Raw genomic sequence first — 27,993 nt, forward strand, 5'->3', positions numbered from 1 at the left:
CAGGTTATGGAAAACAACAAAGTGTGTTATCATAGTTATGCAAATGACACACAAATCTATATAACTATATCACCAGGGGTGTCACAAACGGGTAGGCAGAGGCAGGACTCAAACGCAGAGTTTCACAAAAACAATACTTTTAATAAAACCAAAAACCAAAATTCTAAAACACCAGGGAGGGGAAAAAAACGCAGACACGGACGGGGACCAGGAACCCACGAATCACAGGAACAGGATTGAGGATTGAGAAGACATGAAGACTTACATTCAAGACATTCAAACATTCAATGACGCGACAAAGGACAAAAGACACACATGACTTAAATACACTGGGAAGGTGCAGGTGATTGGACACAGGTGGAAACAATCAGAGACATGGCAGACAATCACAGGGGATGACAGGACAAGGCAGGAAGGGAAGTTAACCCAGGGACACATGAGGCAGGAAACTACAAAGTAAAACAGGAAATAATCCCAAAACCATGACCATGATGCCTCCTCCCAGACGGACCTAAGACACACATGGGCGGGGCAGGATGGGCAGAAAACAGGGTTGGAGGGAGAGGGCAAGGGGACGAGGGTCGGGCAGCCAGGGGAACTCCAGTGGACGACCCGGGGGTCTGCCGGGTTGGCGATTTGACTGCTGGTGAACCTGAATGTATCAATATTCTTAACTGTTTATAAATTTCCTTCCTTTATGTTTGGTTTTTAATGGTTTTATGTGAAGCACTTTGAATTGCCTTGTTGTTGAAATGTGCTATACAAATAAAATTGCCTTGCCTTACCTTTGCCTTTGCCTATCACAGGAGTAGCAGGTTAATAACGATAACCAAAGCATTAAGGCTGCGTCGTTGCTTCGACAAACTCGTTTCAATTCATGGTTCTAAAAGGCTTGCGTGTGTTGCAGAGCAATTCACCTCCAGAACAACAGGTGGAGTAACATGTTTTTGTCAAGGACGACCTAGAGAGTCACGTCTTTGTGTGTGAAAGTCGTTGGTTGGTTTATTTATTTATCATAGACTTTATTGCCCCGTGCATCGTCACTGTTGCTTTTCATCGCGGACACATTTGTCCCGTATTGTCCTCCACAACTTTGTGCACCTCTCGACCAGCAAACCGACGTTTGCGGCGATCTCCTTCCATGAATCCAACCCGCTTCTACAACTAGCGTCATCTAGCCAATGACGGGTTGTATAAGCGGTCATATTTACGCATTTATTCCGACAAAAGCTCTTCAACCTGATCCGTTCTCTCGTAAACATTCTTTGTTTTAATAATGGCGGTATCGGCCTATGAAAATGGAAATGTGAGACTCCGTAAAGGATGTAGTTAGCAAACCAATCGCAGCCATGTGCTCTGCGCGAGGCTTGCGACGCCCTCGACGCAAGCCTAGAAAAATGGGTCGACACACGCAAGGACGCAAGGAGGTGTGAAAAGGCACGCAAGGGACACGCAAGGGGGTCTTGCGTCTGCGTCGCTCGGAAAACGCAGAAGCATAAACTAGGCTGGGTTCAATGGGTTCAGCAATAGTAATGGGACTAATGTAATCCCAACCCTTCGACATAGAAAAAGCATCCACGGAATATGAATAATATCAAGAGGAGGAAATTAAACAGGGTTTATCAAGAGCCTCAATGTGTAAAATTACAATGTTATAGATATTATAGGGAATATAAAATAAATGTATATATAAGATATGAATGCATTAAATATTATCAACAAGATGTTTTCACAAGATATGATTTATATAAGTTAAGATGGGAATAAAATGCATTGGTGCAACACTCCTTTACATCCAGTAGATGGAGACACATAACAGTTGCGCTATGTGCACAACTGCTGTATAATGTTATTGTAGCTGGGCTTTAGGGGGGAAAAAGGGGAGATTACCAACAATGCCACCCGGGGAGTTACAGCCCAATAAATACCATGTTTAACAAGCTAAATAAAAAACATAAGGTGACAGAGATCCATCACATTTGTAATGAATAGAATATAATGAAGTGAGGGACGAAGGAAAATCAATATAAACAGGTTTAAGATAATAAAAATGAACCTAGTTGGGTCAATACTATACGTAGTCATTAAAGAGAACCAGGTAAAACAGAACACAGCAGTCTCTCTTCTTTTCTCTGTCTCAATCATGACCGTTTAAGCTATGGTCAAAAGTCAATACGAAGCTGAAACATAACGTTTTTGTTGACGCTATTATATCTTTTCTTCTTGTAAATATCAGAATTAATAATGAGGTCTTTTTTGATTTAGATCAGGCTACTAACTGGCGGTGGTCTGGATCCGGACCAAAAGAAAAGCAGCACTAAACCAGTGTCTCATCTTCTCAGAACACGTTAAAACACCGCCATAAGGCGCAATGTGCTCCTCCACATGAGGGAGAGAACGGGCCTGGTTTAAAATTCTGGCATTGAAAAACTAGATATTAATTTTCCCACTTAACAAAAAAGTGGGGGAGTGGATATATGTATATATATATATATATATATATATATATATATATATATATATATATATATATATATATATATATATATATATATATATATATATTCTATTAAACTGTTCAATTGGTAAAATGTGTTTAGATTTATTATTTATAATTTACTGGGACTGTCAACTCCAAATGTGAAGCAGAAAAGTGGGAGTTCAAGCTTATCTTCCCGTTATTTAATTTTTACTGAATAGAAGCACTTTATTTGAACATGCAGACATTTTCATTTAATTTTCTTTAAATGCAGCCCAACTTTTATTGAGTTAATTGAGAGATTATTATTTATATTTGCAGGCACACATATATCGTCCGACAATAAATATTGGGAAAAGAGTTTTAGAATTGTACTGAATACATTTTTTGATTTGAAAATCAAACAATCAATCATTTTGCTAAAATGGTCCTCTATATTTTTGACACCGATGAACTTCTTCCCAATCAGGTAATTTCCTTTTGGTTTGTATTACTGAAAAACCTTCCCTATCTGCTTGCTATAGAATTTCAAATTTCTTCTTGAAGCTACTTCGGTCTGTCAAACATAAAGTGCAAAGTGGTGTTCAAGATCAACATCCGTGCCACATATAGCAGCTGTTTATTGTTGAATTCCAGAGGTCTTCTTGTTTCTTCTGCCAACCTTAATCCTCACTGCGTTATTTCCCCCAGTGACAATACCAGTCAGGGAGCTTGTTGAGGTTGAAAAGAAGATCTTTCCCAAAACCTCTTACTGCTTAAGCACCCTTGGATTTTATTTCCGTCATACAGGTGACCAACATCCCAGCATACATCTCAAATGCCTAACATGTGATGTTGGTGACAAGAAGTTCTTGCGCAAAGTTCCAAAGATATCATGCTTGAGATGGAAGTGCTAAGTTTGAAATGGTATCACATGAAGAAGTAAAGGTCTGACGTCTAAAGGTGATGTGGCGCCAAATACTGACGATGGTGTTGACGTACCGCAAGGTCGAAATTTTTGTTTCACTTAATTTATGTTTAATTCAAAAGGTATTTCTAAATAAACCTTTAAATTAACAAGTTAACATTATTCTTCCCAAATATCAGCATCTTGCTATTTTCATTATGCAGACACTCCTCCCGTTCCCTTACTGAAAAACTGCTTTGTGAATCACGTTAAGGGGAAACCAGTGTGATCTTGGTTGAGGTTGACGTCAGGATGCCAGTGGAATATAAATAAAGGAGAATGTTGTTTGTGTCCAGAGTGAGCCAAGGAGTTTGATCGCCTTCACATAAGCCAGAACAAACCGTTTATGAAGCTGATACCATCATCCTCAAAGGAACTGAGAATACAGTTTTATTTTATGTAATTTTATAGGAGACAGCTTTGCATCGTAAACCCATTGACATGTGTGCTACTAACATGTAGCTCACTGCACCACTCTAGATAATTCAGTTCAATTAAATTCATTTTGGACAGCTCAAAATCACAGATTTGCTTCAAAGGAATTTACAGTCTTTGCACATGTCCCGGAACCCTCTCATTGGCACAGGAAACCCCCCATCCAAAACCCCCTTTATCACCGAGGGAAAAGAAAGAAATCAGGGAGAGCTGTGGAGGGGGATCCCTCTCCAGGGATGGCCTGAAGTGCAATAGATGTCATGTGTACACAAAGAATAACGTAAAAACTGTACAACACGTTGGATATGATAGAAAGCTATCTAAATCTGTTAATTTATATTTAGATGATCCCACAAAAATAAATTAAGTTCCCAAATGGCGTCTGGTGAAATTGCTTGGTTTTCATTTGATTCTTGGGATATCAATTCTTGAAATGTGTCCTTGAAGGCATGATAAACTTACCATAAAGCACCTAAACGTATTGTACATCAGACATTTACATGTCACCCAGCTTCTTGGTAATATTTGGGGGATGACATTGTTTTCAGTGATGTATTAGATCAAAACCATCTTCATGACCAATCACTACTGGGAGTTAACTGCTCGAAAATAGGTTGTTTTCATGAAATCCAGTCAAACTTTTGTATCGGCTTTTACCTGGCCTCATCTCGTCCTCGTGCCTCTGATGTTCATCCCCAGTGTAAAGTCAACCGCTGAGTCCCACTCGCCTGCAGAGGGGCCTTCCTCTCAGCAAACAGAGCCTCGTCTGTGTTTGAAACCGGAGAGCATTCCTCTGCCCGGGCCTCAAATAAAGATTCTATGCAGGAATAATCCAGATTCCTGCTGGGAACACAACATATCCCTGGGAAGCTGCCTCCCTCAAGGTGGACAATCAGTGTCTTTGTCGAGTTAATGCCAACATTCGGAGCCCCGCACCAGCTCCACCCGGCAGCCCTCAGTCTGCCAGAGCTGTGCAGACGGGTCCACCTCACTTTGAAAAACACTGGATTGTAATGGGACAAATCTAATCATCAATGCTGGATTTTCATTAATTTCTTGATGGATTATTGATCTTTTACATCCCGCGGATTCAACATGTCATCGACTCCTTTGCAATAGCACAACGAGGAGTCCACACCAACTGAGAGGTAGGCCATGATTATTTGTCTCTTCTGGACAAGACGCTTTGTCAGACAATATGTTTTCTTTTTTAAACATTTGCATTTTAAGAGATCATTTAGATTACAGGTAAAATGTCACAGTGCAAATCAGACTAATCAAATCAGTCTTTTTTTGCACAGTTGCATTTTTTCCTCTTCCCCAAAAATTCCCACTCACTGTCTCAATAAGTACCACTCTTTCTCACGATACATCAAGCATTTCTGAGACCATTTGAAATAATCTCTCAAATCAAGTTAATATTCAACCTGTAAAACTGTTTAAAAAAGCTGATTTAATTCAAGTCCTAAGGGGGCAGTCAGTGAGTCACTCAGGGAATTAGGCAGAATTCAAATGTCAGACCACTTAACATGCTTTATTTCAGCATTCAAAATAATTAAAAACATCTCAATTTATTATACATATACAAAATAGGTACAGATTCTTGTGGTGTTTTCCCCCCATGGGTGTGTCTGTCTGCATTGCCTCACAAACTCCTTTCTGATGCCTCTCTTTCTGTGCATTGTTTGAAAAAAATAAAATGAATATGCAATTTGTTTTGTTGAGAAAAATCACCCTTCGCATAAGAAAACAAGAAACAAACTACAACAGATGTGTCTATGGGGTTTGGGGGAGGATTTTTTGGAGGACAGAAGAGGTGGGGGTTTAAAAACATGAAGCCAAAAAGTATGAGAGGAGGAAATGCGGATACGCTCTTCACTTTGAACTCAAACCTGGAGGTTTGAGCATCAGCGCGACCACGGCTGAAAAAGAGAGAAGAAGTCTGTCTCATTCTGGGCGCCAAGAATAAAACAATACGGTGGTTACGTTTTAGCACCAAGAGGTCCCTGCCACGCCAGAGAGACCGTAACACTACACAACAGTATAGCCATACTGGACAGCCAGGAGACCTCAAACAAAGTATAGCACCTTAAGTTTGAGCTGTTTCCGCTTCTGCTAAAGTGTTGGTAAAAGTCGACCACCGCAACGAGAGCCAAAACTACCGCAGGCTTCACTTCACAGACACTGGGCCACCCTTATTGGGTACAGCTGATTTTCGTTGCTTTTCTGAGGTAGCCATAGAATATTTTTTTTCTCTCAAAAAAAAGGTTGCAACCCATGTTTCTCTGCTTGTGGTTTTAATGTGACTTTTCTTTAAAAAAAAAAAAGGGAGAAATAGAAAGGAAACAAACAAGAAAGCAACCACAACAACAAACAAATGACCACAGCCACAAAATCAGCGGATGAGGAAGGGGGAGTTGTCAGTGTTGTCTGTGGCAGGTTGACTTGGTAGTGGGGGCAGGGGGGCAGAACAACAGAGACAAAAATGGCTGTCAGTTTCACCGTTTATTCGTCATCACCTGAAACGTGGTACAAAGCAATTGGGTTCTGTCTGTTGGGGACTGTCCTTTCATTCCTCTCGCCACAGTGGTGTATAAAAAATACAAAAGTCACCTGTGTGTTTCTGTTAACTCCAGAGAAGCCTGGTATGGCTGGATGAAGAGGGGAAGTCAATTTCTTTACACTTTACAGAAGCATATATTATTTTCTTGTTGCCAGTGAAACAAAATGTCTTCTCTGCAGGATCCTTGGTGTTGGCGATGGTAAAAAAAAAACAAAAAAAACAAAACCAAGAGTCAGAAACAAAAAAAAAAAAGTAGTGGTCCCAAACGCGACGAAGCAGATGGCCGCATCGCTGCCATCTTGTTGAAGTGCAGGTTTTAGGCAAAGTGGACCATCGGAACAATGGCCGAATGGAAATTTGTAGAATCAGGAGCGAGGGGTTAGATTTTTCAGAAAAATTGCATTAGAGAAATGTTTTGGTGGGCTTTTTTAGAGAGAGATGACTGCTAGAAAAAATGAAACATACACACGCACACAACAACAATTTCAAGTCCAGATTTCTCTTTTTACAAGAAACAGACGGGTCCAACTTCAAGGCCAAACTCTTGATCTGGAGCACCAACGTCCATAGGAGCGATATCAATGATGGGCAGGCGAGATGTTTTCGATGTCTTGTAGTCAATGACTGTCTTGCCCCATGTACCGGTGTGTGACTGGAGGGAGGGAAGAAAAGAGGGGAGTTAGGACCATCATTTAAATTAGCTGCTGGACTGTTAAAACTGGACTTTCGAAAATGTCTCCAGTTCTGCCTGGAATTTTGTTCAAATCCAACAAAAAGGCAATTGGAGCTACAGTAGCGAGCATGCGTCTTGGCGATCGCACTCAAAACCAAAATTGCTGTGGAGTTTTCTCACCGTGCATCCATCTTCCAGGACGCTGTAGGTAAAGCGGCTGTTGCCCTCGGCTCTGATCTCAATCTCGTTGGAGCCCTGGAGGAGCATGGCCTTCTTGAGGTTGCCGACGGTTGCGTCCATGTAGGCGACGCTGTTCTTGCAGTGGTAGGTGATGTTCTGAGTTGCCTCAGTGGACATGAGACGCAGGAAGGTCAGCTGGATGTTGACATCCTGTGGCTTGGAACCCTCGCTTCCGTACTCAAACTGTGTAGGAAAGAGGAAGGAGATGTTACCGACTGAACAGCGAAGACAGAGCAGGGGCATGAAGCGTAGAAGGAGGAAGGAATTGAGATGGAAGATAGAGAAGGCAGGTAGGGATGTATTTTTCGAGGCAAGATGTGAGGAAGTGCTCTCGTTGGTTGGTTGGTTAACTGGATTACCTGGAAGCCGTCGTTCATTGCCTCTCCGAACCAGACGTGCTTCTTCTCCTTGATGTTCTTGCTCATGTACCAGTTCTTCTTGGCAACCTCAGGCTGAGTTGGGGTTACACAGGTCTCTCCAGTCTCCATGTTGCAGTAAACTTTGATGGCATCAAGAGGGCAGCCCTGGTCAGGGTCGATCCAGTACTCGCCTAAAGAGAAATTAGTCAGGAGAGGAAAAGTTCAGAAAAACCCAAAATGCTATTTTAGATTCCTATTCCTATTTAGACCTGGATGGATGGACTATTGCTGGGTAAAAACTCACCGCTCTTCCAGTCAGGGTTGCACATCTTGAGGTCGCGGCAGGTTCTGGCGGGGTTCTTGCGGGTTCCGTCGGGGCTGCGGATCTGCTCGATCTGCTGGCTCAGGCTCTTCAGGGTTCCATCCACCTCAAGGTCGCGGTCACGGAGAACATTAGCGTCATCAGCGCGGAACATACGGAACGGATCGGGGGCCTTCTCCTGAGGCTGGGAAATGAATCCGAGGTCAAATCCGCCACCAGGGGCACCTGGTGCTCCGGGAGGTCCAGGAGGTCCTGGAGGACCCTGAGCGAGAAGAAGGGCAAGAGGAGGAAGAGAAGAAGTTGGTTATTTTCCCTCAGTTGGGATACAAAAAGTAAAGGAATGTACTCTTATCTATTTGTTTGTTGGTTGATTTGCCATATTTTATTCTAAAATTGTAAAATTTCTATTTCAAAATACTTATTACACATGACTGTGTTTTAATGTTGAGCCAATCCCCAAGCAAAATTCCTTGTATGTGTAACATACTTAGATGGGTAGTTAGGCAGCTAGACTTACAGCAGGTCCCATCTCTCCAGAACGTCCACGAGGTCCAGGAGGTCCAGTGGGTCCAGGCAGGCCAGTCATACCGTCCTTACCAGCAGATCCAGCAGATCCAGATGGGCCCTGCAAACAGAATAAAGGGGAATTCTCTGAATGTCAAAGTCCCTTTAAAGTCCCACCAAATATTAAAATACAAAAATACAAGCACTAGAAAATGTTTGATGTGTTAACTCACTCTAGGTCCAGCAGGTCCAGCAGAACCAGCAGGTCCTTGCTCTCCAGAAGATCCCTATGGGTTCAGAACAAAAACAGTAGTTAGAAATTAAGTATGTGTGTTGTTCATGTAGTTTATGTGTAGATTTGTTTGTGAAGTCACATACGGCTTGTCCAGGAGGTCCCTGCATGCCAGTGAATCCTCTGTGTCCCTTCATGCCTCTCTCTCCAGCCTCTCCAGTTTCTCCCTTGTCTCCACGAAGTCCGACAGCTCCCTACAGAGGGTAAAAAGGATGATGAACATTGTTTCCTATTCTGTTGATTGATTTGATCAATGGCACAAAGTTGTTACTCACAGTAGGGCCACGAGGTCCAGCGGGGCCAGCGGAGCCAGCGGGGCCACTAGGTCCCTGAGATACAAAAAACAGTTTGATGTAAATGCCAGGTGCCTCGAAAGACAATTTGTGTGTTACAATGTTATATATTTCATTGTGATAAAAGGCAACAACTAAACTGAAAAACGGTTTTAGTGTCACTCACAGCCTCTCCACGTTCACCGTTCTTTCCAGCGGGTCCAACGGGTCCGGGTGCACCAGAGGGCCCAGGGGCACCAGTAGCTCCAGATTGTCCGCTCTCACCGCGGTCTCCCTAAAATGCAAACACCAAATTTTTGTTTTAATTCAAAATATTTCCTTGTGAAAATGCTCAAATGTCTGACACCAGGGTGTCACATAGTCTGTCTGTGTTCAATTTCTGTCGCAATAAAGATATACAGCAATGGGTGAAACAGGCCACTATCTAGGCTGTATAAATTATTACGTGCAGTTATAACTCTTTCCTCTGGCAACCAAATTTGTGTTTCTATCATTTCAACAAATGTATTTTCGGGCACAGAAGTAGCTCTAATTGTATGTAATAATGGTAGATGTCAGCTTACGAAGCTGGTGCTAAGCTAAGCCTCACTGGATCTAGCGGAAACCATTATAGTTAGCAAATGATTTGCTAAATTACCTTGCTGGCTGCTTTAGGTTCAGGTCAACCTAGCTGACTCTTCTCAAGTTCAGTTTTGCAGTAAAGGCTGGAACAGACTAGTAAAGTTTACTGTGTCACTGTGACATTTGTAAACAAATCTAGCTCAGCAAACTGTTCACATGGGTGATCATGGGTGGAATATGGGACAGTGCAATAGGCCTAACCATTGTTTGTGTCTCTTAGTAGTTATTTTGTGCCTCTGTATCTCTTGTGACTCTTGCTGTCCCTTTGCAGCTGTTTTGCATATCTTTATAGTTGTTTTAGTGTCTTTATAGTGTGTGTCTCTTTGTAGTTGCATGTGCTCAGTACAGCTATTTAGTGATTCATCTGATGCTGAGGACTTGGACAATGGACAATGATGTCATGAATTCACCTTGGGTCCAGCAGCTCCATCGCGACCAGCTGATCCCTCGTTTCCGGGGCTTCCCTAAAACACATACGCGAAAACAGGTTAACTGGTGAAACTACATCTACACCGGTATCAAAAGTCAGCTAGGTAGATAGTCGACAGGTGCAATTGTTTTGTCATACCTCACGTCCAGGCTCACCAGCGGGTCCAGGCTGTCCAGTGGGACCCGTGGGTCCGGAAGGTCCACGCTCACCACTGGGGCCAGAAGGTCCAGGCTTTCCAGTTTCTCCCTACAGTTGATACAGGCAAAGTCAGTGCAGTCCTAACAACCAAATTCAGGTTTCTAGATTCAAATTTATATTGGCTTGTTAAGAGTACCATGCTCATTCAGACTCATTCCACCATAACACGTTCACATGTAATAAGGCATATAATTGTTCTCGTATTGTATGATACATTTCCTTTTAGCGCCTGTTTCTTTAAGTGATATTATCCCAGGTTGAGAAAATGATTTTCGCTTTTTCCCAATTCTTGCCGTGACATGATTTTCATATATGAAATTAATCCATTTGCTTCTTGTGTCATATCTTCTACATATTAACGAGTAGAAGCGCTATCAAAGTGGAATTTTCATAATATGTCCCCTTTAATGTTAAAGCTTTTAGCCAGCAAGGTGCTGTTTTTTGAAAATAGACTTCCTGGGCCCATAGTTTTGCAACCAGATCAGCAGACAATAAGTTTAATGTATTTACGGGTCATTCTCAGTGGTTTTGTTTTATTATCACGTTATGTAAACAGGATTTTTGATCACTTAATATTTCTGGATTTGAGTGATTGTTTAAATAAAAACATCATATTGGCTGGTTAAACAGGTTTGGGTATTCTAGTTCCATTAGATCCACTATGCCATTTGTAGTTTTGCAGTTTAGAGTTTTTACAGTATTAACAGGAACTTACGGCAGGTCCGGGCATTCCAGAGAAACCTCTCTCGCCTCTCTGTCCAGGCAGACCAACAATACCGCGCTGTCCATTTACACCTTTACTTCCAGGCTCACCAGTAAGTCCCTGCAGAATTGGACAGAGAGACAAAGTGAAAGAAACTTGAGACATTATACATCAAGGTGTGGGAACAACAAAGAATGGCGAAATAATGTCTGTGATGTTACTGAAAATGAGAAAACTCAATTTAGTGCTACTACAAGAGAATAATTTAGTTGCAATGAAAACACCAATCATTTGGTTTTGTAATAGATTTAGATGGAAGGGGCTCCGGATTATATTGATATTGAACTGTAACTTACGGCAGGCCCGTCGCTACCAGCGGAGCCCTTCTCTCCAGGAGCTCCTGGTGCTCCAGCAGCACCCATCTCGCCAGGGCGACCAGCGGGTCCAGTCTCACCACGGTTTCCTTTGGGTCCCTCTTTGCCAGATGGTCCAGAGGGTCCAGGAGGTCCGGAGTTGCCCTATGGGAAAGAACAAAAAATTGCTGCAAACCATTGAGGATGGTGGGCCCTGCACAAGAACGGTGCCAATAACATTAGAGGAAGACTTACAGAGGGGCCAGGAGGTCCGACTCTGCCAGCAGCACCAGGGAAGCCAGTAGCACCCTAGGGATAGATACATGGAAATGAGCTGATTGTGGCTGGAAGCATTTCCGTATTACATTAGCACAATGAATAAAAAAAGGGATGACTAATAAACGCCATCCTCGTATCCATGGCGGATACAAGTAATTTATCAGAAAGAAAAGATGTTGGACAGTGGATTGTCTCCAGAAATATCTCTCTGCTTTGGCCATGGATATTGACCCATCTAAAAACTACACTACATCTTATGATGATGTGAAGTTGAAGGTGGCATTAATGTAAATGTATACTGGTAGAGGAGGACAGAGAAGAAGAGTGGTGACTCACAGGAGGACCAGCGGCTCCGCGGGCTCCCTTAGTGCCAGAGTTACCAGTGGGACCCTGACAAGTAAAAGCACATTTTTAATCAACGTGAGAGAACCAGTTTCCGGGAATGCAGCCTCCATTTGTAAAGTTCACCCTGAATTATCAGATTGTCTGTAAGAAAATATAAATTCTTAGAAACCTGAGGTCCAGGGCCACCAGTTGGTCCAGAAGCACCGGGTGGACCTGCATCTCCCTTAGCGCCATTATCTCCGGCCTCTCCCTTAGCACCGGGCTGTCCATCAGCACCCTGTGGTGGAATGGATGGGCAAAGAGGCTTAGTAAATTCTGTGTTGAAGCGTCAAGCTAAAGAAAAACATTCTTTGAGAGGAGTCAGGAGGAGCGAGGACATTCGTGTAACTTACAGGAGGACCAGCAAATCCAGCAGGTCCAGGTGGTCCAGACTCTCCACGCTCACCCTAAAGAAAAAGGGAAGGAAGAAAAGTCAATCAATGATTGTAAAATTCAAGCAGCTCCCTCTTCTGCTCTGGAGAAGAAAAGACTGACAGGTACTTACAGATCCTCCGCGAGGTCCAGCAGGTCCAGGAACTCCGACAGGGCCAGACTCTCCCTTGTCTCCGGTGGCACCAGCGGGTCCGGGCAGTCCAATTGGTCCAGTCAAACCACGGGGGCCATCCTTACCAGGAGCTCCATCAACACCTTTGCCTCCTTGCTCACCCTTTTGTTATTGGATAGAAAGAGAGAGTGAGGGATGTGTATACTGGAAAGTACGGTTGAGGATTTTGCTTTAGTCGGGCCTTTCATTTAGATTCAATAGGTCAAAGTAATGACAAATTTTACACAATGGGAATGTTGGGAATACTAGGAATATTGTGTTCGTGACTCACTCGGTCTCCCCTCAGTCCTGGAAGGCCAGCGGCTCCACGCTCACCAGGCATTCCCTGCAGTCCAGGAGGACCCTGGGCTCCGGAAGCACCGGGGGCTCCAGAATCTCCCTGGAGAAAACAGGAAGAGAACGACAGCAGTAGGGTCACTTAACAATCAATGAGGTTGAAGTTTGAAGATTTCTTTCTTTCACATTTCCGGAGGTCTACCTTGGCACCCTCATTTCCAGGAGATCCAACGGATCCACGAGCACCAGAAGGCCCAACAGCACCAGGTGCACCACGCTCACCGGGGAATCCTCTGTCACCCTGAAGGGACGAGGTGAAAGAGAGTTATGGAAATCGTCAAAACATGGTCAAAGAAGTCACTCATCTTTGATAAGTCCTACCCCGTTAGCTTGTTATTAGCTAGCTTTAGCCTGTTAGCATTAACATCCATATTCATTCCACTTCCAGCAAGGACATGTAGGTTTGTTTGTTGCCTCGTTCGTAATAATATACTTGGTTAGCAAACTCTTTAAAGATGCTTGGATAGAAGATCTGATTCTACTGGGAGCAGACTGGGAACATTGCAATGGCAATAAGTGACTTACTCTATTTCCAGCAGGTCCTGGGGCTCCAGCTTCACCGGGCACACCCTAGATAAACAGAACGGCAATTCATATGTTATTTCACAGTATGACTATCAATTTATTCAGGTATTTAAATCCACCGTTTCTCGGTCAGTACCTGCTCTCCGGACTTGCCACTCTCACCAACAGCACCCTGGGGTCCTGGGAGACCTTGGAATCCGGGAGCTCCGCCAGGTCCCTGTTCTCCTCTCTCACCAGAAGGACCCTGAGGTTGAAGAGGAGAAGGATTGTTAGTGCAACCATAATATATCCAGGAGTAAGGTATAGAAGTGTACTGTACTGTCAGTAGCTATTAAGTTTAGTTTGTAGTGGGAGACCATCAGGTTTATGGAGTGGGTCTCAATGCGGGCATGGGTGTGTGCATTTTACGTACAGCAGGTCCAGAGGGTCCTGGAGCACCAACATCACCGTCCTTTCCAGGGGCACCCTGGGTAGAGAGATGGTAGGCTTTCAGAAACCCAGGCTCAAAAAGCAGTAAGTCATAGTCGATTCAAAGAGAAGCAGAGTGTGGACAACTCACAGTTGCACCAGTGGGTCCCATTGCTCCTCTCTCGCCAGGCTTCCCACCTTCACCCTACAGAGTAGAAGAGCACTATTATAAGAGATGCTTACTTCTCAGTAGTCGACTGGAGTCAGAAACAAATGGTCGATGATACTTTGCAGCAATTAAGACCATTACTTACAGCAGCACCCTTGGGTCCGGGGAATCCCATGACTCCAGGCTGGCCTCTAGCTCCAACGGCGCCAGGGGGTCCGGGGCGGCCATCTTGTCCAGTTGCTCCCTGGTGAGGAGAATTTATGAAGGATTCATTTAATCAAATGCAACTTGTCTGTTTTTTATTGAGATTAACATTAAATACATTGTCCTAAGCGTGAACTTACAGCAGGTCCCAACTTGCCATCAGGTCCAGGGCTGCCAGGGCTACCAGTCATACCCTACGACGATAGGGCAGAGGTTAGAGGACGGCCTTTGCAGTAATTAGATTATGTTGCTGATAATTATGCGATGGGCAGATGGTAGGGAAACTCACCTTGGCTCCTTGCAAACCAGGCTCACCATTGCGGCCAGACTCGCCGGTTGAACCTTTAGGTCCAACAGCACCGGGGGCACCACGCTCGCCATTGGCACCCTATGACATGGAGGAGTGAGAGAGAACAGCGGTAAAAAGGCAAATCTGATTTGAAGTATCTCTATTTAAGGTACCTAGGTGTGAGTTTATGTTTTATACTCACTTTGAGTCCAGCAGGGCCATCAGAACCAGGGAATCCACGACCACCAGGGGCACCCTGTAGAGAGAATCAAGCACTATAAAAAAGAGAGCTCGATAAAAAAAAAGACACCGCATTCAGACAGGGGTAGCCCATTTTAACTTGCCATGTACTTTACCATTAAGTAAACTCCCTGGTGGCGGCACAAGGTATGTTTGCATTATGTGCACAAAAAAAGCTGTGTCAGTAATATTGTGTAATATATATATATATATATATATATATATATATATATATATAGTCTGCAGTTTGGATGATCGTAATAAGCCGAAAGGGCTTCTGTATCATTTGTGGCCTACACTATGCATACTTGTATTACATTGTTCGGCCATTTCACAACCTTTTCCCTCATTAATGTGCTCATAACATTGATAAGATATTCACATTTGCACCTAAAGGTAAATCAATCACTTTCCTTGCCAGTTAACCTTAATAATGAAGAAAGTAGAAAGTGAAATGCATACTCGTTCTCCAGGAGCTCCACGGGCTCCTGCAGCTCCAGGCTCTCCTCTGGATCCTCTCTTGCCTTCCTCACCGGATGGTCCGGGGGCTCCTTGAACTCCTGCAGCGCCCTGAAGAACATTAACATGCGAATATGGCATAAGAGATGGAACGTGTATTTGTACATTTGTATTACGGAGCTAAGCTCCATTCTGACTGTGGTGAACTTCAACTTACAGCCTCTCCCTTGGCACCGGCCTCTCCCTTGGCTCCTGGGGCACCGAGGTCTCCCTGGGGGAAACAAGCAAATAAGCAAACATAAATAATCAATACTAATTCATCAGTCGTCAAAATCAAACAAATAAGCAATCACTGACTCGGATCTGAACAAAAAAAATAAATAATATGAATAAATATAATCAAATAGCTGTCGACAACAAGAAAAACACTGGCACAAAGCAAAAGTATTTTCTTGTGATACATTCTCTAATTGTGTGCATTACAGGCTGGACAGAAAATACAACTTTTTACTCACAGTGTTACCCTTGGAACCGGGGGCACCGGCAGCACCCTGAGGTCCTGGGGGTCCACGTGGTCCAGGGAAACCAGGAGCTCCGGCAATTCCAGCAGCACCCTGCAGGGGGCGGCAGCAAACAGCAGAAACAGGGTCACATCATGCAGGACTGCCAAACACTTTTTTTGAGCAAGAATGGGATTTAAAAACTCATCCCTGTCGTGCTAATCAGGTAAATGTGATGAGAAAGATACTCACAGGGGTTCCCTTAGCTCCAGCACTTCCATCAGTTCCGGGGTTTCCCTGGGATGAGAAAGAAGGAAATACATTTTCATTGACCAAAAGATTTCTCAGGAATTATTTAAATGCCATTATATTATCAATAAAGTGATCCTATCTAGAACTTGAGCAGTCTGTCATAAGAGGGGTTACTGATTGTACTTACAGAGGGTCCTGCGGGGCCAGCAGGTCCGGGGTTACCGGGCTCGCCTCGGGATCCAGCAGGGCCTTCGGACCCACGAGCACCCTGAGGTCCAGCATCACCCTGGGTAGAGAGGGAAACGAAGAGCAGTCAGACAATCAGTGCACAAAGTGAAAGCAAGGCTGTGATATCTTCACGGGGGCAGCTTGTGGAGGGATGTCAAATACCATTAAAAACCAAATCGTGAGGAAAAGTAAATATGAAGTTGGAGAATAGAGAACTGTATGTTGCGGTTACACAGTGTTCATCGTCAAAATATGTTTAAAACGGCAGCTTGTTATGGTTTCAAACTATATTGAGGAGTTTTCTGATATTTAGTAATACTTGATTAATTACAATACAAGTGGGGCTATACGTTAATAGTGTCCATCAACAGCACATACAAAATAAAATAAGCAAATGTGCTATTGAAGTTACTATTGTTAGGTATCTTTTTACATGCTACTGCAATCCACGGTAAGGTAATCTGCAATCTGTGTTAAAGCTGTTCTAATGTCACCTTAAAAGGACCGATATGTTACAAGACAGAAGTAACTTTTTAATGACAGCTGCAAGCTCTCGTAAAAATGGAAAAAGGGAGCACATATGTGTGGGGTTGTTTTGGATGGCGACAGCCATGGAAGATTGAAGATGTTTAATATAGAATCAAACACGTTTTGAAATAGAAATGGAGGCTGTTCAACAATATTGCTGTGGATCACAATGGTCATCGTTGTACCTTGGATCCAGGGCCACCAGGGAATCCGGCAGGTCCAGCGGGACCAGTGGGTCCCTGGGTGAAAACAATAAGACAAACAGAATCAGACAAATCTGGCAAATCCATTGTTTTTTATTTTCTTCATTTTATAGCAGGAAAGAAAATATGTCTTCTTGTCTGAGAATCCCCCTGGGGTTTAAAACAACTAGGGTCACTGGAAGTTGTACATTAAAAATGTTTATCGTGAGAACAGTTTCAATTTGAGCAAAATGGAAGACTCACGGGAGGTCCGGCAGCACCAGCAGCACCATCGTTACCACGAGCTCCCTGCAGCACACAAAGAAACACAATTGGTTGATTTGTTCATTGACTGACTGGCAGATCGATTAAAGTCATAGCAATTCTGTCAAGAGTGGACTTACAGCAGCTCCAGTAGCACCATTGCGGCCTCTCTCGCCGGGCAAACCACGAGGTCCCTGAAATAGAGTCAGAGTCAGTCAGCTATCCAAAATTGTTGATGGCAAATTCATGGTAGAAGTGATTGTTTTACTCACCATAGCACCAGGAGTTCCATTCTCACCCGCGGCTCCAGTCTCTCCCTAAACATGCATAAACACACAGGCGGGTAAGGCGGTGAAAATGACAGAAACTAGAATTGTTTGTCTACATTAACCTCAATAACCAGCTAATATTGCCCCTGCTAGCGAATAACTAGCCAATATGGCTGCCGCTAGCCAGTAACTGGTCAAGATGGCTGCTACAGCTAGTTACACAAATTAAGACCACAACTGCAAACTGTAAAACTAAGTACATGGAGTTTGTAGATCTTAAAGACAAAACTAGTTGAATTATTCGAAATTAGGAAGCAAGTTTTAGCCAGTTTTAGGCGCTAAAAGTCAGGATAACTCAGCTTAATTTGCTTCTATTTGTATGATTATTTAAGAATCCACCTCTCTTGCAAATGTCACTGAAGGACAGCATAAACAGGCACGGATGACAAACATTACATCTTTTACATTTCTTTATATCCAATACCCTCTCTCTAGTGTCTATTACTTTTTTTATCCAATAAAGGTTTAGGGTGTCGATTTTCCCCATACGGACTTGAGGATGTTAAATGTGTACTAAAGCCTTCCGAGGGAAGTTTTGGGCTCTACAAACTTAATTGAAGATTCAAATTTTTGTTCACTGCAACCCAGCACGGAGGAGTGAGGTATCAAAAGGCAGGCAGTCACCTTAGGACCCGAGGGGCCAGTGTCTCCCTTAGCACCATCCAGACCACTGAATCCCTACAGAAATGGACAGACATACCAACAGATTAAGCCCACGGTTGTTAAAGATACAATCATATTTAGTTTTTCATTTGGGGGTCTAGAGTTGTGACTCACTCTGTGTCCCTTGATGCCGGGCAGACCAGGTGTTCCTGGGAAACCACGAGCTCCCTGAAGGAAAGAAAACAGACAAGAGATTTTTATCTATCATGGCTCTGTTTTTCTCTTTCACTAGGGATAACAAAACAACACCGCCATGGGGACTTACCTGTGGGCCGGAAGGTCCGCGCTCACCACCACGACCAGGTTTACCAGACTCGCCCTAAGAGAAAAGTGAAGGGGGTGAATACAGTGAGTAAGTCATCCTCCACTCCAAGCTAAGATGCAGATGGTAAATACAAGCAGATCCAGTCGACTTACATCCTCTCCGTTCTTTCCAGGTGGGCCGGGGGTACCACGAGGACCCATGGCACCCTGCAAAGAAATACACACACCAAGGCGAGAATGACCACAAGCTACTGAGGCACAATGCAGGCCTCTAGCTGTTGTATGTTCCTAATACTTACAGCAGGTCCGGCCTCTCCAGGCTCACCAGGAGGGCCATTGAATCCCTGAGGTCCCTGTAGGTAGAGAAACACATCAAACACCATTACTACTACAATCACACAAATAAATTGTCAACAATTAATCTAGCATGTGTAAAATCCAAAAAGGCTTTTGCATAGACTTGCAAATTGATTTCCGTTTAATTATCCTTTCTGGTACCTTTCTGGTGCTCGTCAATAGCTCTATCCATGTTTGTCTATGTCTTTCCATTGACTATATATGCAACCACTGCACTATAATTCTGAAAGAAGGCAGTTGTTCATTCTTCAGGCATTGAAATCAATGTTCTATTCTTTTGGGAGTTAGAATTGTTTTGCCACTGTGTGTATATTTTGGAATTTAACACCGGTGCAATAAATGGGAAAAGAGTGTTTGGTGCTGGTTTAAAGCAAAATGGGCACCAAGCTTGGGGTGACATGGTCATGGTGATGAGTATTAAACTATTCGCTTTAAAGAAGGAAGCAGTGTACTTACACTAACACCGGGAGGTCCGGGTGCTCCACGGGATCCCATTGGGCCCTGTCAATCAAACAGAGGCATTGTAAGATTTGGCATCTTGATTTGTGATGAAATAAGTGTCGGTGTGCGTCTTACCATTGGTCCAGGCACACCAATGTTAGGAGATTTATCCTCGTAACCACCAGACATCTGAGGGGAGAAGTTCTGGAAAAAAGAAAATTAATATGAATATGATATAAATATTACATTCCCTTTTTAATGTCACACACGTGACACGTGTGTGGAAATCAACATTCACACAGAAGCAACCAGAAGTAAAACATGCCAGTTTCAATATCAAAGTGCAGTTTGGTTTGCCCATGCCGGTTTATGACAAATACATATATGACCAGAGTAGTCTTTTGATTCCAAGTTCGATATATCATGTCCCATATATTTTCTGTTGACAAACAGGTTTGTCCGCCAGGAACATCCCCTGTCCTTTAACCACATATACTGTTGGTGCTGTAGAATTTGTCGAGCTCAATGAAGGCATTTTGGATGCTACTACTATTATCTGACGACAGAGGCTTTTTTTATACCATTCAATCGGATGAGAGGTTGATGAGGCTAATGTTAGGAGGATAAGGTTAATGTTGGAGTCAGTTTAGCTTGGTCATTTAGAATGGACATGTGTTGTTAGTATATAATGGCCAGTTTGAAGTCAATAGTAAACTTTATCATAGCATGATTGATTCGATTCCAAAACCGTTAAAGCTATTTATGGGAAATAAACATGTGAGTTGTTGGTAAATTCTACCTCAGTATGCTAAATCAGACCAGGGTGGTATGTCAGATTGGCCTAGGATAGAAGTCAATGGTAAAGTGAATTATAGCATGCTAAGTTGTGATACTATTGGTCATATGATGTCAAGCAGTTAGTTAACAATAGCTTCTACATTATGATGGTAAATTAGACTAGGGTAATATGACTTGATAGTCCAGTTAGCATGTGAGGCCATACAAAATTCTACATGGGAATCCAAAATAAGTCTTGGGATGTTGGCTCTACACTACCAATAATAACTACAATTAAAGTCAATGGAAATGTAAGTTCATTTAAAACTACAATCGTAAGAAATCTTAATTTATTTTAATAAGTTAAGATAAAAGTGAAACAAGCAGCAAGCAGGCAAAATTAGATTGTGAAGCCTTTGACTAATCAATTAACCAGCTATCAAACAAGCATTCGGGACATCTCTGCATCCCTTTCCTTCAGAATCTAACTCCAATTACCTTCTGACCTTCTGACCCCAGAATAAAATTCAAACTCCAAGTCAGAGACAATATGTCTTATCCAAAGCCAGCTAGCTGTGAAATGGGGTTCCGTTTCCCAGCTTGTCCTGATATACAGGTGTATTTCAGTGCTTTACCAAAAAGACATTTGGGAATCCATTTTATAAAAGAAGCAATGAGGTGGTATAGGCATGCAATCCAACAAACTACAAGAAAGCACAGTGATTATGGGCAGTGGGATATGAGGGCTGGGAATTACTTTTTCCAGCCACGTTTGGCTTTAAAAACCTTTTCAATCCTAACGAGTCAAATACAAAACAAATCTACAACTTACTCCACCGAGGCCAGGGGGTCCAGGGGGGCCGGGAAGACCGGGCCTACCAGGCAGGCCGGGCTTACCATCCCTACCAGCAGGACCAGCAGGACCCTGCAGGTTGGAGGGCAAGAGATAAAGAAAGAAAAAAGAAGGGGTCAGGATCTGACCAGACGTCTGCCTGGATTTTAAACAGAGCAAAACGTTAGGGGTTGATCTATTCACATGACTGCGTGGACTCTTATTATATTGTCAGAACAGATCGTTGTGTGTCACCTTTGATTTCCTATGTGTGTCGTGGCAGGCTCACCGGCTCCCTATACTGGTGACAGCAGCATTAAACGTGGAGGATGTGCGGTTTATTCCCCTGGGAGACTGACTAGATCACTAACCAAGAATGGAGTGGTGGTCATGTGATTTGGGTAAGAACTGCTTTTATAGGAGTCTACACATTTTATAAAACAAACTTCAAAATAAATTATCCAAATATCTTCTACCTATTACATAACACCATAAATGCATTATTAAAAGCATTACTGAAAAGTCATAATTAGATGAAATGTGATATTATATTGTAATAACGAATTATTATTAGCTGTAGGGTTTGGTTTTGGTGACAGAGATGTCTTTGCAGCACCCTGAACCAATTCCTATTATGATTAAAAAGATCCGTTGAAAAAATATATTAAAAAAAAAATGAATTGTCCATTTAGGTTATTGGCACCACCAATGCAAAAGCAATACCAAATCATTTGTACATCTCAATTTAGATGGAATTACACTTTTTCACAGTTTTTAACATTCCTTTGACCAAGCAAAGTGTCAACTTCCTCCTCACTACCTACGCGTCTCAGCCTGACCTCTGGATATTTTTCCCAGCTCCTCAGTTCAGTTGTTGTGTCATAATGGTTTCCAGACACAAGATATGTTGCTCATATTCAGAGGTGCACATTTAAGGATGTATATGCTTTACTGTAATAGTGTTTTTTTTCAGGGTATTTTTACATCATTCCTTGTATCTGATGTCAGTAGTTACTTTGATAGCAAACTATCTAAATGCCAGATCCATCTCAAAATATATTCACAGGAATCTACTGTGTGACAGGCACTGAACGCAGCACATGGTGACAAGAAAGAGAGAATTGACAATTGTGTGAACCTACCCTTTCTCCCTTGGGTCCCCGTTCTCCCACGGGTCCCTGTGAGTAAAAAAAACATTTTTTTTAAAAGACAACAGTTTACGATCAAACAGAATTATGTAATTAATCTATCTGAATAGAATTCACTGGATGTTTTAATGTATCTGATCTAATTAATACACGTACCACAGATGCTAATTAGTTGAAGGTACAATCTGACATTTATGCATTAACAATACATTTTGTCATCTTCCACTAGATTATCTAATGTCCTACTCATAAATGATACATTCTAATGTCAACAGGTACATAAAACTGATTCCGTATTTCTTTGAAATATATATTAGTTCAAATGTATAGGGATCATTAAATTGTTGATGATATATGCAATAATAATTATTTACCTCAACCTGGGGCTCCTGGAAGCCTGCAGAGAGAGGAGACAAATTATAATAATTGTATAAAACATAAGCAAAAGTGGCAATGACAGATAGCAAGATGGGGGAGTGAGCCTGTGGTGCTAGATGAGAATGTGTGTGTGCATTTGTATGGTTATATTTGTAAAGAACAAGGTTGTATTTTCTTGGTCCGCTTTTTTTGTGAGGAACAATTTGAGTTTTAGTCCTTCAGAGGGAGGACAATCTTTCGAACTTGTGGACAGTTTGACCAAGCCTCACTTGGGACAGACCTTATCCGTCCCGTTTGAGCATTGAGGGTGGAATTCGATTTAGCCTAACAATAACTCCTTAATTTAAGTATGATCACGAAGATCGAGGTACAAGATAGTGTGTTATTGTGTGTGTTATCATCTGTGGGGTTAATCGGTATCTGTGGGGTTAATATTGTTCCTGTTGGAGCAATATATGAAAGAAGGAAAGGAAGGTCTAGAAGTGTTTAAATGTCTTGGATTAGTTTTGTTTTTGTAAGGAAACAAGGAGAACAAGGAACAGACAGTTCAACGCAGGTGACATCAGAGACACAGAATGCAATGTAGCGGAAACACCTGGTTAAGATAGACAGAAGAGAACAGATGAGGTGAAGGGGGCGCAGTACCGTCGTTGGGGCAGATTGGGCAGCACTCGTCGTGGGGAATGAAGGGGTTGGGGCAGTCAGTTGTGTCCTCGCAGATGACCTCATCGCACATTACCGCGCCATTGTCGCACACACAGAGCTGGCATGGCTCCGGCTTCCACACGTCCCGGTCAGCAAACACCTGTCCGTTCAAGGTGCAGCTTCCGCCCGTGCCTGATGGGGGGCGATAGAGAGCGAGACAGGTGAGATAGCTGGACACGCTGGGACTACATGTGAGTAGGTGAGGTCATTTAAAACAGCTGATTTTTATTTTAGATTTCATGATAACAAAAACACAATATTTATCTTTTTAGAAACTTTAAGTTGTGTCTTAACAAAAAGTAAAACTTACAAAAATAACAATATCATATACATTAAGAATAAATTACAATACATATATATATATAATATATACAATTAGAATAATAGAATAATAACTAACACAATTAAAGTTAAAATAAATAAAAATCAATTGTTAATTTTTGATGACAGTTCTGTCTGACTGACTGTTCCATGGAGCTCTCATAGCAATAAAACGCAAAATGCAAACATAGGAAATGGTGACCTAGAAATATCAAGCAGGAGAACTGCGTGTTGTGAAAGGTTTGGAGCTGTTGGCCTCAGAATGGGACCAGAGTGAGGACAGAGGGACGTGGCAGAGAGAGTGCTTCCAGTGGACGCATTTATCCTCAGCAAAAAGATGGACTGACCAAACGCGTCCCCATGTGACTTCAATTCCCTTTAACAACAATAAAAACACTAATCTCTCCCCCAACCTGCAGCTGCATCACCGCCACCGCTGCTGTGGCATTTTCTAAGCAAAACTGAACTCAAAGGGGGCTCCCTGCAGGGGCTAGAAGTGTTCCACAGCGGGGCAAAGTGCTGAGCTTCGAGAGAAAAGCAAGCCGACTGCGCGGCAGACTTTGGCAGCAGCTGGTGGAAACATGGCCGCATGTGTTTGCAATTAGAGGAAACCGGAAAAAATGGGTGGAAAGATGAAGAGGAGGAGGGAGGGAAAAAAAGGGAGGCGGTGTGGGGGGACGTGGCGGCCAGATGTGTACGCAGGTGCCAATTCGAGCCTCTGGGTGGCGCTGTGAGGCTGTTCAAAGGGGTCAAACAGAAGACAGACAGGCAGCTGAGTCCTTTCAAGACAATTGGAACATCTGGAAAAATTGAACTGAGTTTCTTTGTCTTCTTTCAGGAGGAAAAAACGCTGTTGTGTCTTAACCACAACTTCGGCTCTTGTGCTCCCCAATGCACTATCACCCAAATTTGTTATGGAATTACATATGAGCTTTTGTAGATTATCAAACTAGGGCAGAAAGGGGATCATTGGGCTGCCAAGGTCAAATGTTTCTGGCGGCCCGAATCTCTCCTTATTCGACTCTCCCACTTGGTCACCTGGCCAACTTGACACTAAGCTCTAGGCAGTGGATGACTGCCACATCATTCCAGGCCTGAGGGAGAATTCCCCCTTACTGCCTCGTCCTGCCAGCTGGACGCAGCGGGGACGGGGTTTCTTCCTTAAAATAAAATGTTTTTTATCCACTCTCCAGTCTTACATCCACAACTGTTCAATGTCCCACATTTTCCGGCCAGGGTTAACCTTTAGAGGTAGAGGGGTTAAGAGTGTTGAGTTGATAAAATGCCACAAGACATTTATGGCTGTGTCAAATTCAGAAAAAATGCAGATGTTAACCTGAAATTACTGCTATTGTCTAAATTGGATAAAAATGCAATTCTGCTATTGGAGAAGGTTCGCCTGGAGAAAAGCCTGGAAAACCTGCAGCAACTCGCTCCGCATGCACTGGTGGGAGGGGGGTGGTCGAGAGACTGAGACAAACACAAGGAGAAAGAGAGAGAGGGGTAGAGAGGGAGAGGGGCCTCCTTGACATGCCCAATGCATTACGTACACCCTGTACTGTTTAAACTGCAAGTTGCAGGAGCTCATCCATATACCATCTATTTATCTGTTGGAAACAAAGGCAGCAAAGTTTCCACTTCTACTTCAAACTTCTCCCTCTCTTCTCGTCCCTGTCTAAGATCTCAGCAGCCGTCCACCCACGAAGAGAAAGTCCACTTTCGAAAACCAGTGCAAAAAACAAAAAAAGAAGACAAAAAGAAATGGGTTGAGAAGCTCCAGCAAACAGTGATGAGACTTACGGTCGTCCTCGCCCTGCGCCCTGACCAAGAGCACCGCTGCACCGAGCAGCAGCGCGAGCCGCAAATCCACAAAGCTGAACATGTCTAGATGTCACCAGACATGTAGACTCTTTGAGGCGAGTGAGGAAAAAAAAATGCTGGGGGATGTTTTCTCTTGCTGCTACACTCCACTCATACACGGGGTGTTTTTGGGGCAGGGTCCGCTCGTCTGTTCACAATCCTCCTGACCCCAGCAGAAAACTCCCTACTGCCTACACTCACTTTCTGACGGGGTTTTTATATGGGAGCCTGAAGAACTGGGAGGTGCTGGGGGGGGCCTGGACGGACTGGGGACGCACCCTCATTACCCTGCCGCTGCTGCTGCTGCTGCACGTTTAGGGAAGAAGAAGAATGGACCCCTCCTTCACAAAAAAAAACAGAAGAAAAGAAGAAGAAAAAAACCCAACAGTTCCCTCCTTCTATAATTCCACAGCCAAACTGTTGGAACTGGGATCAGAGCTGGAAGGGGGGTGGGGAGGCGGGCAAGCAAGAAAACCTTATCCTAAAGGACATCCAGGGGTTCAGAGGACGGTTTATATTTCTGGTTCTGGTCTACATCCTGATTCCCTTTGATTTTTCACAGTGCTCCTGGGGACCTGGCTTCAGCTTGAGGTCTAGTTCACAAGCAAAATTACAGTAAAGAATTGGTCAAGTTTTATTTGGAGTGTGTTTCTTTCATGTTCAGGTTTAGCTTGTAGATGGGTTTGATATTGCAAATCAATTTGTGATCAAAGTTTTTAACCCCGGGTTGGGAAAGGCTCACTACTTGTGTCCAAACAACTTTACATGAATTAGTTTCATGTTTAGGGTTGTCATTGTGTTGGAACCGCGGCACCGCAGCTCAAAAATGTCTTCTCCCTTCGGCCGCAGTGACAGTTAACTTTACTTACTATGGGCACAAGCTGGAGTGCGAACACAGTGCATTAGAAAGAAGTAGGCCTTTACCACAAAGGGAGCGTCCAGTAAAAAGACGCCATCAGGTTGCATTTGGGGAATTGTAGGATTCATCTTTTTTGGAGCATCATCCGTCCAGGGGAGTAAAGGTAAGGATAGGATGGCCTCTGCCCTCTTTCAAAAATCTGTCTTTTGTGAGTCGTCCAGTTTCATCAAAGTACGATACAACATTTGTTTTAGGCATTGGTGAGTGTCCTCTTAATTTCACTTGGGAAAGTCAGTGTGGTGGGGAATTTATGCTTAAAGTGTCACAGATTTGTGCTCCACAGACAACTTAGATCTTAATTAGTGACGCGTCAACAGAGAATGTCTGTGAGACAACGCCACTGTAGGTACTTTGTGTTGTTGAGTTCTCCCGAATCAACTCTCAGTTCCATATTAGCATGTCAGCTGACCCTGTGGTCATGTGACCTGAATCAGTTCTGCGTCAGGTTATGTGTCCTGGTTGCATGTTAGAAACACTTTCTGAAGTCGGACCTCTGATTGATAATTTGGTAAAAATCAAAGATGGCGTCAACAGAAGGAAAAAGCTTTACTTTACTTTATTAGACTTTTTGTCTCATTTGTGTCTCACTAAAACAGTCGTACACACAGTACAGTCCAACTTCTATCCGTGGATATGTTGTTACATTGTTTGCATATATGTTATAAACTGGCATTGTCAACGAGGATCCAGGCAAAATTTCCAACTTGATGTACAGGAATGTGCTGAACTCTGGAGTGACGTCATTCCCAACTTCTGACTTATGAGGTAAATGGAATGCAAAGTACAGTAAAGATGCACAACATTTAAAAAAAGGAAAAAGCACCACCAATAAATGCATCAGATTTTTTTGTATCCACTCTTCCTCATCCTACATTACCCACAATGCAACTTCTGTGTAGGAGATCCGGGTGTGTGGCCAGCGTGGCCTTAAAATAGCATTGTTAGTTGGGCAGGTTCACTTTCCCAGAGTGCAAGACTCAGTGTTCATGTGTGTTGCTTTTGAGAGATGCACGAATATAAGGTTTGAAACGCTTCCTTCTGAGACCCGGGCCACAAAAATGACCACCTTATTTACATTGTTGTGATGGAAACGGATAGAAATAAGAACTCTACGGTGCTGTGAATTTGTCTCTACGTAATAACGTAGAGCAATAGATGGATCTAACTGACGGAAAGAGGAATAAATACCGTACAGAACGAAGCGGCTGAGAGTAAAAAAAAAAACATATTTCTAAGGAGTGAACCAGATGTTTGCATTTTTTTTTTCAAGCGAGCGACTGCAAACGGCCGGAACAGCCTCTTTTGAAATACCTGCGCAATTGCGGGGTTTGCCGACATTATGGTTGTTATTGGCTCTAAATAATAAAAGCCTTTTTTAGCGTCCCCCAGTCCAAATAAAGGTGTACACGGGCTATTCCTCTGGTTACCCCCCCTTGCCCCCCGCCCTCCTCATGAGATGGCTGTGTGCAGCGCCGGCCGGGCTGCAGGTGAGCTGTAATTAAGCAGAAAGCAGACATTATGGAGCAGAAAGAGCTGCAGGGAGACGCAGCTCTTTCTGCCATCTGATCCAGCAGCAGCAGACACGTTGCACACTCTGGAGCTGGCCAAGCAAGCCTCTAATTCCCTCCTCCTCTCTTTCTCTCTAACACACACACACACACACACACACACACACACACACACACACACACACACACACACACACACACACACACACGCATACACACGCATACACACGCATACACACATACACACTTGCAGATACCTTCACATTAT

At 43.2% G+C, this 27,993-nt stretch overlaps 1 protein-coding gene and 2 long non-coding RNA genes across 3 annotated transcripts; 2 read left to right on the plus strand and 1 right to left on the minus strand.

Annotated features, from left to right (window-relative positions):
• Positions 1 to 4,765: 4,765 nt before the first annotated feature.
• Positions 4,766 to 18,569, plus strand: LOC120827781 (uncharacterized). Its single transcript, XR_005713448.2, has 3 exons — positions 4,766 to 5,008; positions 15,755 to 15,995; positions 18,448 to 18,569. It is a non-coding gene; the product is annotated as an uncharacterized LOC120827781 (long non-coding RNA).
• Positions 5,374 to 27,699, minus strand: col1a1a (collagen, type I, alpha 1a). Its single transcript, XM_040190879.2, has 49 exons — positions 25,239 to 27,699; positions 23,058 to 23,249; positions 22,409 to 22,431; positions 22,029 to 22,064; positions 20,887 to 20,979; positions 19,413 to 19,481; positions 19,293 to 19,337; positions 18,779 to 18,832; positions 18,633 to 18,686; positions 18,481 to 18,534; positions 18,330 to 18,383; positions 18,177 to 18,230; positions 17,496 to 17,540; positions 17,364 to 17,417; positions 17,224 to 17,268; positions 16,963 to 17,016; positions 16,209 to 16,307; positions 16,022 to 16,066; positions 15,785 to 15,883; positions 15,487 to 15,540; positions 15,273 to 15,380; positions 14,773 to 14,826; positions 14,571 to 14,669; positions 14,422 to 14,475; positions 14,223 to 14,321; positions 14,060 to 14,113; positions 13,913 to 13,966; positions 13,637 to 13,744; positions 13,501 to 13,545; positions 13,118 to 13,216; positions 12,911 to 13,018; positions 12,580 to 12,741; positions 12,428 to 12,481; positions 12,205 to 12,312; positions 12,027 to 12,080; positions 11,667 to 11,720; positions 11,415 to 11,576; positions 11,071 to 11,178; positions 10,296 to 10,403; positions 10,138 to 10,191; positions 9,273 to 9,380; positions 9,089 to 9,142; positions 8,900 to 9,007; positions 8,755 to 8,808; positions 8,535 to 8,642; positions 8,000 to 8,279; positions 7,696 to 7,886; positions 7,277 to 7,519; positions 5,374 to 7,075 (listed from the first exon to the last, which is right to left on the minus strand). Exons 1-49 carry the CDS (start codon positions 25,318 to 25,320, stop codon positions 6,929 to 6,931), a joined length of 4,344 nt encoding a protein of 1,447 aa, XP_040046813.1. The 5' UTR covers positions 25,321 to 27,699; the 3' UTR covers positions 5,374 to 6,928.
• Positions 18,653 to 25,248, plus strand: LOC120827782 (uncharacterized). Its single transcript, XR_005713449.2, has 3 exons — positions 18,653 to 18,710; positions 21,170 to 21,287; positions 25,119 to 25,248. It is a non-coding gene; the product is annotated as an uncharacterized LOC120827782 (long non-coding RNA).
• Positions 27,700 to 27,993: the final 294 nt, after the last annotated feature.

This window comes from Gasterosteus aculeatus, chromosome 11 (assembly GCF_964276395.1).
Source record: "Gasterosteus aculeatus chromosome 11, fGasAcu3.hap1.1, whole genome shotgun sequence".
Taxonomy (NCBI): Eukaryota; Metazoa; Chordata; class Actinopteri; order Perciformes; family Gasterosteidae; genus Gasterosteus; species Gasterosteus aculeatus.